At 45.4% G+C, this 13629-nt stretch overlaps 1 protein-coding gene across 1 annotated transcript in view; it reads left to right on the top strand.

Annotated features, from left to right (window-relative positions):
- The first annotated feature begins 2143 nt into the window (after positions 1–2143).
- The window catches only part of LOC137504674 (piggyBac transposable element-derived protein 4-like), a 72785-nt gene continuing 61299 nt past the window's right edge, over positions 2144–13629 (top strand). The window contains exon 1 of the mRNA XM_068233256.1: positions 2144–2685. Within this exon, the coding sequence (XP_068089357.1) occupies positions 2144–2685 (542 nt within the window). The remainder of the gene's footprint in view (positions 2686–13629) is intronic.

Below are 13629 nucleotides of genomic sequence, written 5' to 3'. Positions count from 1 at the left end.
AAATGCGAATTCAAACAAGAATCAATTCAATTCTTGGGTCTTATTATCGCTGCGGACGGATTTACCATAGATCCACAGAAAATTCAAGCAATCATTGATTGGACAGCTCCTACCAACAAGAAAGCAGTTCAGCGCTTTATCGGGTTTGCAAACTTCTACTGCAGGTTTATCAACATTTTTTCAGCAATAATCTTACCCATAACTCAATTTACTCATCAGCAAAATCGCTTTATCTGGAATCCTGCAGCGCAAGCTTCCTTTGATAAACTCAAGAAACCGTTCACCACGGCTCCCATCCTTAACCTCCCTGGCGGTAACCCCTACCTACACTTGGGGTAGCCGCCGCAGAGGAATACTTGGCCCCAGGAGGAATTTTTTGAATAAAACTTGTTGTAAACCTTGTAGCTAGAACTAGCCTAGCTACCTGTGTCCCCCAAGTCCCTCCACTCTCCGCCGTTATACATACCACCCCCCGGATCCCGCGATAGTGCAGCCTCTCCAATCACCTCCAGGCTTTGCTATGGGGAGGATCAGGACTGGGCATGATGTCATGACATCGATGACGTCAGACATCATGTCCGATTGTCGCCATAGCGATGACTGGAGCTGATTGGGGGGGCTGCGGCTCTCATGGGATCGCGGCTGGGTGATTATAAACGCCGGAGGATCAGAGAGGTGCGGGTGGACTTGGGGTACTAGCTACAAGGATTACAACTAATTTTATTCAAAAAATTTCTCCCGCGTACGCAACCACCGAAATTGCGTACCGCCAGGGAAGTTAAACACCCTGTCCCAGCTTTGCCTTATTTATTGGAAGTAGATGCAGCTGTGGGAGCAGTTCTATCTTAGAGACAGGGGGAAAAGTCTCTTTTACACCCAGTGGCATATTTTTCTAGGAAATTTACTCCTGCTGAAAGGAATTACGATGTCGGCGATAGAGAACTGTTAGCAATTAAGGATGCATTAGAAAAATGGAGGTATCTATTGGAAGGTGCAAGTCATCCTATTTTGATCTGCACGGATCACCGGAACCTTGAATATTTAAAGACTGCCAAGAGACTTAACCCCAGACAAGCTAGGTGGGCACTTTTCTTTTCACGGTTCCCTTTTCACATAACGTATCGTCCTGGGTCAAAGAACATTAAACCAGATGCCTTATCTCGGATGTTTCCGGAGGAAGAGTTCTCTCCAGTTATTCCAGATACAATTCTGTCAAGCCAAAATTTTCTGATGTTACAACCGGATCTAGTCAGACATATTCTACAGAGCAATTTCAGACCTGCTGATACAGATGAATCATCCCTTTTATTCAAGGATGGACTATGGTATTACAAGGATAAAGTCTTTGTTCCTCAAGAATTTCACATGTCAGTGTTAAAACTGGGTCATGATCATCAACTGGCCGGTCACTTTGGGGTATCCAAGACTCAGGAGCTGGTGCAACATTCCTTCTGGTGGCCTAAGTTGAAGAAGGATTGTAACAACTGTGAGGACTTGTAGGATCTGTTGCTGTGCTAAAGGATCAAAATTGAAGCCATGGGGACTTTTAGATCCTTTACCAGTTCCTTCAAGGCCCTGGTGTTCATACGCTATGGATTTTATTGTGGCGTTGCCTGTTTCTGAAGGATATAATAATATTTTTGTGGTAATAGACCGGTTATCTAAGATGGCACATTTTATACCCATGCATAATACACCATCTGCACAAGTAACAGCTTCCACCTTTATCAGGGAGATTGTTCGGCTGCATGGTGTTCCAGGGGATATAGTCTCTGATAGAGGACCTCAGTTTACTTCTCGATTTTTGAAAGCATTATGTAAATTATTAGATATACAACTACATTTTTCATCGGCTTATCACCCTCAGTCAAATGGTCAGATGGAACGAACCAACCAGACATTAGAACAGTATCTTAGATGTTTCTTGGCTACCACACAAGATAATTGGTTTCATTTGTTACCTTATGCAGAATTTGCTTACAATCATTCCTGTCATTCACCTACTCAGAAATCTCCATTTTTTTTTGCAAATTATGGATTTCACCCAACTTTCTTACTCAATTTAATTCCAGAAACATCTGTACCCGCTGCGGAGGTGTTAATCCAGTTTTTCTCTGACAATAACAAAAACCTTCAGGACACCATGTCCAAGGCACAAGAGACCTTTAAGAAGAATGCTGATGTTCATAGAAGGGGATATCTGGAGTTAAATGTTGGAGATACAGTGTTTCTGTCCACCATACATCTGAAGCTACCTGGTCCTTCACACAAACTGGGACCTAAGTATATTGGTCAATTTCCAGTAAAGAAGAGAATAGGTCAAATGGCTTATGGACTTACGCTTCCCAAGACTCTCAAGGTACATCCAGTTTTTCATGTGCCTCTTCTGAAACCAGCAATTGCAGATGCCTTTCCGAATCACAGTATGGGTCCTCCACTTTCAATTGTGATTGATGGAGAAGAAGAATTTGAGGTGGAAGCTTTTCTGGACTCTAGGAAAAGAGGAAGGAATGTTCAGTATCTGGTTAAGTGGAAAGGCTATGGTCCAGAGGAAAGTTCATGGGAACCAGCTGCTAATATTCATGCTGCTCGACTGATAAAGAAATTTCACCAGAAATACCCTTACAACCCAATCTCAGAGGGCATCCGAAGGCTGCCCTTAAAGGAGGGGGGGGCATTGTCATGGTCAGTTACCTGTCCGAGTGAGGCAGCTGGTACGCACGGATGTCGGCAGGTGTCCGGGGGCATCTCATCGGGTTCCCTCAGTTGGTGGCCTGGCGTTGTACGCTCATGCGCGTTGCGCGGCGTAAACAATGGCGCCTTAAGGCATTGTTGTGAGTTCTGTGCGTGCGCAGGTGTGAGGGGCGTCTGATTGTACATGTTGCTGTGACTGAGGTGATGGCGCAGCACCATGCAGTCCTGTGTTCACGCGTAGTACGTCACTCCATTCACGCCCAAACGGCCTATTTAAAGAGAATCTGTATTGTTAAAATCACTCAAAAGTAAACATACCAGTGCGTTAGGGGACATCTCCTATTACCCTCTGTCACAATTTCGCCGCTCTTCGCCGCATTAAAATTGGTTAAAAACAGTTTTAAAAAGTTTGTTTGTAAACAAACAAAATGGCCACCAAAACAGGAAGTAGGTTGATGTACAGTATGTCCACACATAGAAAAATACATCCATACACAAGCAGGCTGTATACAGCATTCCTTTTGAATCTCAAAAGATCATTTGTGTGTTTTTTCCCCTGTTCTCATGCACTGAGGTTTCAGGCTGCTCTTTTCTTCCTGCAAACAGCTTTGCCCTTGTTTGTAATTCCTCAGTATGTGAAAGCCTAGCCAGCTCAGAGGACCATTTATCCAGCTTGTAAAAGATAAGAGAGAAGCTGCTCTAATCTAAATAATACACAGGCAGTGTGCAGAGAGGGGCCGGGAAGGGGGAGTTCATAGCAGAACCACAACACTGAAGAACTTGGCAGCCTTCCAGACACAGGCCGACAAGTCTGACAGGGGAAAAATACATTGATTTATTACAGAGACAGTGATAGTATAAAGTGCTGCAGTTAGCCAGAACAGATTAGAATAGCTTTTGGAACTTGTAGGATGATAAAAAACAGGATGCAATTTTTGTTACAGAGTCTCTTTAAGCCTGGAGAGTTTCACTCTCTGGTTGCTGTAGTATTGCAGTAAGTTCCATGAGTGTGTGCTCCCGTGCCTTGACTAGTTCTGCTCTGATCTGATGTTACCAAACCTGGCCTGTCTGACTTCCCGCTCTGTTGCCAGAACCGTGCTTGTCCGAAGATCCGCTCTGTTACCTACCACTGCCTGCCTGATTACCCAATCTGTTGCCAGACCTGTGCCTGTCCAAGGATCTGCTCTGTTGCCAGCATCCAAGTCTACCTGGTGTCTAAGTCATTGCAGTGCCAGACTCAGCCTGTGGGGGCGCTACAGTTCCTTTCTGGTCACGCACATGGTTGCCACGCTGTTGGTTCTGCAAGTGCTCCTGCCCCGTGCTAACTTCAGGGTTTCCAGTTGGTAAGTTGCAAGAGTTTCTTCCCTCAGCACATCGGTCTCCAGCCATTGAGGTACGTTACAGTTATGCATGGAGGAAAAACAACACAGCATTCCAAGAAAAACAACTGCTACCTACAGTAAAATATGGTGGTGGTTCCATCAAGCTTTGGGGCTGTGTGGCCAGTGCAGGGAATGGGAATCTTGTCAAAGTTGAGGGACGCATGGATTCCACTCAGTATCAGCAGATTCTGGAGACCAATGTCCAGGAATCAGTGACAAAGCTGAAGCTGCACTGGGGCTGGATCTTTCAACAAGACAACGACTCTAAACACCGCTCAAAATCCACTAAGGTATTCGTGCAGAGGAACAAGTACAACGTTCTGGAATGACCATCTCAGTCCCCAGACCTGAATATAATTAAAAATCTGTTTTTGTGAAATAAAGAGAACTGTCCATACTCGGAAGCCATCAAACCTGAATGAACTAGAGGTGTTTTTTAAAGAGGAATGGTCCAGAATACCTTCAACCAGAATCCAGACTCTCATTGGATCCTACAAGGAACATTTAGAGGCTGTAATTTCTGCAAAAGGAAGATCTACTAAATATTAATTTAATTTCTTTTTTGTGGTGCCCAAATGTATGCACCTGCCTAATTGTGTTTAAACAATTTTTCACACTTTCTATAAATCCAATAAACTTCTCTTTACTTCTCAAATATCACTGTGTGTGTCTCCTATATGATATGTTTAACTGACATTTTTTATCGTGACAACCACCGATTTATACAGGGAAATCATGACAATTAACAAGGTTGCCCAAACTTTCGCATCCCACTGTATATGCAAAACATAGCTTTTTTTTGTTTTTTTAAGAACAGCTCTTAACATTATTACATTAGTTATTTTGCCATGTGCTGCTGTGCCTTACACTGCATAAATAGAAAGTTGTCAGCTGGCATAAACAAAACAAAGCTTTTGTTTCCCAGATGTCAGGTGCTGTTAGCACTATAAACACACTTTTATAGGGAATGCTTTTGTTCTTTCTGATGTTTTAAATGAAATGGGGTGTTTTTCAAACAATTTAGATAAGCCTCCTTTCCAAAGGCGGCTGAGCTGATCAGTGGCGTAGCTAAGGAGCTGTGGGCCCCAATGCAAGTTTTACAATGGGGCCCCCCAATCACTCTATACATAACAATTAATACGGCGCACCAAAACCTGCCAATGGAAACTACAGTGTCAGAGGTGCAAGAAGGGGATGGGGAACATTGTGTTAATGATTACCACTATTCAAAGTATCTATAGAAGTGATTATTATGAGCACAGGACCAATAGAGAGCTAATACTGTAGTTGAGGGAAGGCCCTTCGGGGCCCCTGTGGCCCAAGGGCCCCGATGCGGTCGCAACCTCTGCAACCCCTATTGCTACGCCCCTGGAGCTGATCGCTTGTTGCACAGTTTAGCCTCCTGGCCACAAGCGTCTTTCAGGTGCAGTTACATGCATCTGAATAGTAGCATTTGGTAACACCATGCATGTCCCTTTTGACGTGCGGTTGCGTTACCTGGTGACAAAATACCATCTCATGTTGTATCTGAGGAAGGCAACTCAGATGCAACTCCATAGCGGGACCACCTGTCCACTGCCGATGCCGAGTGCTAGCAAGCGACCACCCACATTACGCGCACCCGGTGCTACAAAAATGGTGCATCGGGTGCCCCCGAAATGGTGCATCAATGTGCCATTTCAGGGGCACCCAATGCACCGTGTTCATCGCACCAGGTGCGCCATTTACAGGGCAGCGGGTGCGACGATAACGTCGCACCGCGCATTATTACAGTCCCGCCGCTCGTGATATGGGTGGTCCTGTGCGCGAAGTGGCTCTGCGCGGCCGTTAGTGTGCACAGAGCTACTTAAGGGGCACTAAAGGCTTTTCACAGCTGCGCTACCACTTAGCGCCGCTTTGTGAATCAAGCCCTTAGTCTACTTCCTGAGCTAATCAGGAAATAGTGTGATCGTCGCTGCAGAGAAGATAAGGTGGGGGCCCTATCCAAAGTTTTGCAGGGGGCCCAGTGATTTCTAGTTCCGCCCCTGGCGACGATCACACTATTTCCTGATTAGCTCAGGAAGTAGACTAAGGGCTTGATTCACAAAGCGGCGCTAAGTGTTCGCGCCGCTATGAAAAGCCTTTAGTGCCCCTTGAGTAGCTCTATGCACACTAACGGCCGCGCAGAGCCACTTCACGCACAGGACCACCTATATCACGAGCGGCGGGGCTGAAATAGTGCACGGTGCGACGTTATCGTCGCACCTGCTGCCCTGTAAACGGCGCACGCGGTGCGATGAAAACGACGCATTGGGTGCACCCGAAACGGCACATTGATGCACCATTTCGGGGGCACCCGATGCGCCGTTTTTGTTGCACCGGGTGCGCCATTTACATGGCAGCGGGTGCGACGATAACGTCACACCACACACTATTACTGTCCAGCCGTGCTGTGCGTAATGTGGGTGGTCCTGTGGGCGCAAACCACCTAACACTGTGGTTTGCGCCCACTAGCTCTTAAGGCCTCCTAACCGGCTTAGCGCCGGTTAGTGAATCGAGGCCTAAGGCTCTTCAGAGAAGAGTGGACCTCCATTGCATGAAACATGGAAGAGGTGAATCCGTGTTCCCTGCCCATTGCTGCTGCTTTCATTGCTGGAGAGGGAGCCTGAGGTGAGGGAGTGGGGGCGTCAGGCCCCCCTAAACACCACTGTGTGTGCCCACTGCCCCCCTACCTGTGCTGCATCCCTTCCTGCCCCTAAAAACAACCCTGGAGGGCCACAGAGCCCTGGGCCCCCCTCAGGCTTCTCCCCCTAAGGGCCTCCCTGTGGCTGCATCCCTTGCAGGGGTTATTGTTACGCCCCTGGTTCTAGTCCACAAGGGGGGTGTCAGACTGTGAGATTGCATAATCAAGCTGGAAATACCAGGGACAAGGGCCTGCCAGAGGCTTAAAATCTAAAGGGTGAGAGTAGAGACAATAGGTGCGTCTGTTGAGATGGTGCCCAGCAGAACGTATTATGGTACTGATGTAGGGGGGTACAGGAACATGAAAAGGCAACTCTTGAGGGCTTGTTTGAAGGTATTAAAGGTGTGTGTGTATGTGTGTGTGTGGGGGGGGGGGGGGCGAGTCTAATGGCTGCTGGGATCGAGCTCCGGAGAGTGGGGGCAGCCCTAGTTAAGTCCTACAATTATGCATGGGAGTGAGATATGTGCGGTGCAACCAGGCACAGATCATTGGAGGATCGGAAGGGACGAGGCTATTATGTGCCTGTGGACACGATCGGGGATGTAGGTTGGGCAGGTCCTGACTCTTCTGCACCGATTTGTAGGCCAAGCTCAGAATTTTGAAATAGGTCCTGAAGCGGATGGAGAGCCAGTGGAGGGCTTTACAGAGGGGAGTTGTAGAAGTGCTGGGATGAGAAGAGTTTATCAGTCTGGCAGCATTCATTACTGATTGTTTGAAGGGGCAATATGGTTAGAGGGGAGGCTAGACAAAAGATAATTGCAATAGTCTAGACGGGAGATGAGAAGGACGTGGATAAGGAGTTAGGTGGTGTCAGGGGACAGGTAGGAGAAGATCCTGGAGATGTTGCAGAGGTGGAAGTTGCAGGATTGGGCAATACTTTTGATGTAGGGTGCATGGGAAAGTGCGGAGTCCAAGGTAACACTTAGGCAGCAGGCTTGGGAGGTAGGTCAGATGGGACTCTAGGCCAGATAGCCATTTTTGCCACTGTTGATAATTACCTGGCTTTTTTAGTAAGATTTGGTGAGGACTAGCACCCACAAGGCCCTAAGAAACTGCCAAGGGCGTAGGGCCCGCGGTCGCAGGGGTCACGGTGGCGACCGGGCCCGCCTCCTAAAGAGGCGGGGGAGGGGCCCGGGGGCCTGGACCCCCCAGGTGTTAAAATCCCCGCACTGGCTCCCGGAGGAGCAGGGTGCTGCAGCGGAGCAGCTAGTTTCTCCCGAGGCAGAGCAGGGCTACGGCAAGATGGCTGCCGAAGCCCTGCACTAGAGACTATTTGTGTCTCCAATACAGGGCTTCGGGCACCATCTTCCCGTAGCCCTGCACTCTGCCTGTCAGCGAGGGAGAAAACTGGCTGCTCCGCTGCAGGATCGTCGCTGGAGGAGCTGCACGAGGGAGGCTGGCTGCACGTCGGGGAGCTCACGTCAGAGGCTGGCCAGGTGAGTGATTTTTTTTTTATTTGTACAGGTTTATTTTCTGGTGACTGCTCCCCACATAACGATTATTTTCTGGAGACTGCCCCCCACATAACGATTCTTTTCTGGTGACTGCCCCCACATAACAATTATTTTCTGGTGACTGCCCCCACATAACGATTATTTTCTGGTGACTGCCCCCACATAACAATTATTTTCTGGTGACTGCCCCCACATAACGATTATTTTCTGGTGACTGCCCCCACATAACAATTATTTTCTGGTGACTGCCCCCACATAACGATTATTTTTTGGTGACTGCCCCCACATAACGATTATTTTCTGGTGACTGTCCCCACATAACGATTATTTTCTGGTGACTGTCCCCACATAACGATTATTTTCTGGTGACTGCCCCCACATAACGATTATTTTCTGGTGACTGCTCCCCACATAACGATTCTTTTCTGGTGACTGCTCCCCACATAACGATTCTTTTCTGGTGACTGTCACTACATAACGATTATTTTCTGGTGACTGCTCCCCACATAACGATTATTTTCTGTTGACTGCCCCCACATAACAATTATTTTCTGGTGACTGCCCCCACATAACGATTATTTTCTGGTGACTGCCCCCACATAACGATTATTTTCTGGTGACTGCCCCCACATAACGATTATTTTCTGGTGACTGCCCCCACATAACGATTATTTTCTGGTGACTGCCCCCACATAACGATTATTTTCTGGTGACTGTCCCCACATAATGATTATTTTCTGGTGACTGCCCCCACATAACGATTATTTTCTGGTGACTGCCCCCACATAACGATTATTTTCTGGTGACTGCCCCCACATAACGATTATTTTCTGGTGACCGCTCCCCACATAATGATTATTTTCTGGTGACTGCCCCCACATAACGATTATTTTCTGGTGACTGCTCCCACATTGCGTTTATTTTCTGGTGAATGCCCCCACATTGCGTTTATTTTCTGGTGAATTCCCCCACATTGCGTTTATTTTCTGGTGAAAGCTCCCACTTTGCGTTTATTTTCTGGTGAATGCTCCCACATTGCGTTTATTTTCTGGTGAATGCTGCGCACATAACGATTATTTTCTGGTGACTGCTCCCCATATTGCGATTATTTTCTGGTGAATGCTCCCACATTGCGATTATTTTCTGGTGAATGCTCCCACATTGCGATTATTTTCTGGTGAATGCTCCCACATTGCGATTATTTTCTGGTGAATGCTCCCACATTGCGATTATTTTCTGGTGAATGCTCCCACATTGCAATTATTTTCTGGTGAATGCTCCCACATTGCGATTATTTTCTGGTGAATGCTGCGCACATAACGATTTTCTGGTGAATGCTGCGCACATAATTATTATCGGGTGAATGCTGCGCACATAACAATTATTTTCCTTCAGACTGGCATCTTGTTACTAATTGCCCTATTTCCTCTGGGTGCTGCGTATGTTTGAAAATTGAACGTGGCAGCCATGCTGCTGGAAAGCGGAATTGATATAGCCATGCCATGCACAGCTATGGGGATTTGGATATGTGTGTGCTTCGGGTGTTGCGAGGGGGGGCTGTTGTTGCCGGGGGGGGGGGGGGGGCTGTTGTTGCCCGGGAGGGGGGGGGCCCACATCCAGATTCCGCATCGGGGCCCAGAGGTTTCTAGCTACGCCACTGGAAACTGCCTAGGTTTGACTTGAGGATGATCCAACTCTGTTAAGGGGTAATTCAATTAATATAGATATGGTAGCAAAAACATATAGAACTGTCCTTGTGTGTCATAATATTATTCTCATTGTAAGGGATTCAATTTTGACTGTGAACAGCAAACATGTCAGTGTGACATGAAACCTGATTCATTCAACTCCTAACACACAGAAATAATTAGCCTTCAGCTTGAAAGAACTACCTAGCTACCGTGTTTCCCTGAAAGCAAGACAGAGTCTTACATTCATGTTTGCACTTGGGCTTATTTTCAGCGTCTTATTTTTCAACAATCTACTTTTTATTCTTGAACAAAAAAAATATATACTGTAGTCATGTCATCAAATTCTGGAACATCATCATTTACTTTTTTTTCCTGAACTATAACTAGGGCTTATTTATGGAGTCGGGCTTTTATTTTAAGCATCCACAAAAAAACAAGCTAGGGCTTAATTTCAGGGTAGGTCTTATTTTCAGGACACACAGTATTAGGGGATGTTTTCTCATCCAGATTATAGTGTGTTGGCTTCTGTTTACTTTTCAGGACTTACTGCTCGACTGTCTCATTTGCATGTGCAAACAAATGCAGCCAATGAGGTCTGACTGAAGCTATGGTATCTGAAGTAAACCTTTTTTTGTGTGCCTCAGTGAAGATATTAGAGGCAAAGAATAAGGATATACAGACAAGCAATATTTTTAAGAGGAAATCATCAGTGACTCCATTTTTATTTATTTCAGGTGTTCTTTAAAACAGTTCTAAATATTTTAACGACCATTCTAGTCACTCAGCACTATGTTAGCAGCAGGGCAATTGGCAGGAGTTTGAATCTGCAAATTGGTGTAAGGACAACAAGTTCATCCTGAATGCTGCAAAGACTGTTAAGTTGATTGTGGACTTCAGAAAGCGCCCTCCCTTATCCAAACCGGTCTTCATTGAAGGCACTGAATTCACCAGTGTTCCAAATGTTCGGTTCCTGGGTACAAATATCACCAACAACTTAAGATGGGGTGAGAACACCACCAAACAGCAAAAGAAAGCAAAGGTTGTTCTTCCTAAGACAACTGAGGAAGTTCAGTATGCTGCAGGAGCTGCTGACCAGCTTCTACAGTGCCACCATCAAATCTATCCTTTTACTCTATCTATAATTGTCTGGTGTGCAGGAGCAACCACAAGCAACATGTACAAACTCCAAAGAGTAATCAATGCTGCAGAAAGGATCATTGGTACACGCCTGCCACCACTGGACCTCCGCCATGCATCTAGGCTGAAGACCAGAGCCAACAGGATCACACACGATCCCTACTACTCCAGAAGTTTCTTCAACCTCATACCTTTGGGCCACTGCTACAGAACCAACCTCAACCTAAACCTCCAGGCACAGGAACACCCCCCCCCCCCCAAGCAGCACTCCTTCTGAACTCAAGCCACCTACACACCAAAACCTCCTAACATGTTACCCTGGTAACCCTGCATTACTGATGCCTATGCCTCAATTTCTGTGTGTCTTTATTCCATGTTTGTTATTCACGGATGTAAATTTGCAGTCGCACTTTGTAAAATAAATTTGATTCTGATTCATAGTGACTCCTGCATCAATTGTCCGTTGGACTTCTATGATCACCTACCAATGAGATGCAAAACTGCATACCAATGGTTGCTCTAGAATGTATTTCTGCTGACCAATGCATGACGGTATGAATTATGAGTACGTTAAAAAAGGGCGCCGGGAAAAAAGGGCGCAGGGTTTTAAACGATAATCATGAATAACGTTTAAAAAAAAATTGTGCTATATTTCGTTTAAAAATAATGTTTTATAAAGTTATAAATCATTAAATAATGTGTATGAAATCGGCAATTTTAAAAACGTTAATCTTCCCTGTTTAAAAAGTGAAATGTATAATAACGTTTTATAAAACATAATTAAGAATTTTACTAAAGCTATACCTAACCCTACTCTCACACAGAACCCTCCCTGTACCTATCCCTAACCCCTAGACCCCCCTGTTGGTGCCTAAACCTAAGACCCCCCTGTTGGTGCCTAAACCTAAGACCCCCCTGGTGGTGCCTAAACCTAAGACCCCCCTGTTGGTGCCTAAACCTAAGACCCCCCTGTTGGTGCCTAAACCTAAGACTCCCCCTGGTGGTGCCTAAACCTAAGACCCCCCTGGTGGTGCCTAAACCTAAGACCCCCCTGGTGGTGCCTAAACCTAAGACCCCCCTGGTGGTGCCTAAACCTAAGACCCCCCTGGTGGTGCCTAAACCTAAGACCCTCCTTGTGATGCCTAAACCTAAGACCCCCCAGTGATAAGCATTAATAACGTTTTAAAAAAAATATGGTGCGGTTGTTCGTTTAAAAATGTTTTAAAAAAAAAAAATTGTGCGGTTTTTCGTTTAAAAGTAATGTTTTAAAAAATATTGTACTGTTTTTCGTTTAAAAATAATGTTTAAAAAATTATAAATCATTAAATAATGGGTAATCATGAGAAGCAGTTATAAAACATTAAAAGTCTCCGGGCGCCGCTTTTAAAACGTTATTTTTCTCCGGCGCCCTTTTTTCCTGTTGGGCGCCCATTAAACGATATTTATTATGGGAGTGAATGGCGGCGCCCTTTTTGTCCACCTGCCTCATGCTCCCAAATTTCCTGCTTCCATGAATTATAGTTACTGGTGTCTCGGCAAAACAGGAAGTGGAACTATACCGATTCTTTACTAACTTCTACAGGAAATCACAAAAGGTAACAGAAAAATGTCTTCATTTGACAAATGTTGACACAACAATTTTTGGGATATTCTGCCTAAAGGTACTATTTACCATACATATCACAAACTGGCAGTTCTGACACTTTTGTCAGATTTAATGACCCAAAAGTTTTCTGCAGTAAAGTCAGGACAGAGGTAACAAAAACAGTAACTGTGAAGTTCAAGATTGGTCACAAAAAACCCAAATCCTTTCCGGCAGAGATGTCACACGAATGTGTTGATAAGTGGTTGAGTGCCATTGACACGACTACACTTTGCTGCTCCAGGACTCATCAGTCTGTGCTAAGTTTTATTCCCAGCTCTGTCTAGCAATCTTTCTATTTTATGACAGTGAAACTTGGTCTGCAACTCTAGCACATTTTACAAATTGAACATTTTTTTTCCTTCTTTTGCTTGTTGAAAGGTAGACACTGCCTCAGAGATAAATTGACATTTCCTGACACGGAGATAAAAGGTTTAGCTGAACTCCCTCGCTGACACCAAGTGACATCTGAATATAATGTTTACTTAACGATACCAAGATATCCTTACCACCTATTGCGCCAAGCTCAATATTTAGTGTACATGGCGCTAGTTACATAATGACGGGTGCAGAGGAACTGAACACGTTTAACCTACCAGCGGGAGGCCATGAAAGGAGATATTCTGTACAATACAAAAGGCAACACAAACAACTACATGCGTATTTTGTAGTTCAAAAAGCTCTTATCTTAAAAAAAAAAAGGTTTTCAACTTATTCAGAGAGCAGGAGCCACAGATAGGCCATAATACAGCAGTGTAGTGCTCAAGCGTTGGTTGAAATATAAACATTTTTCACACCACGCCCCTAATTATACAATCCCTGATCCGAGGCAGACTGTCAGACAAAGTCTGATTCGGAAAAAAGATGCCGCTGTGCTGGATTTTATCGGAAACAGCGCCATCTAGCA

The sequence above is a fragment of the Hyperolius riggenbachi genome, chromosome 4 (genome assembly GCF_040937935.1).
Source record: "Hyperolius riggenbachi isolate aHypRig1 chromosome 4, aHypRig1.pri, whole genome shotgun sequence".
Classification (NCBI taxonomy): domain Eukaryota; kingdom Metazoa; phylum Chordata; class Amphibia; order Anura; family Hyperoliidae; genus Hyperolius; species Hyperolius riggenbachi.
This window is presented reverse-complemented; position numbering and strand designations above follow the sequence as displayed.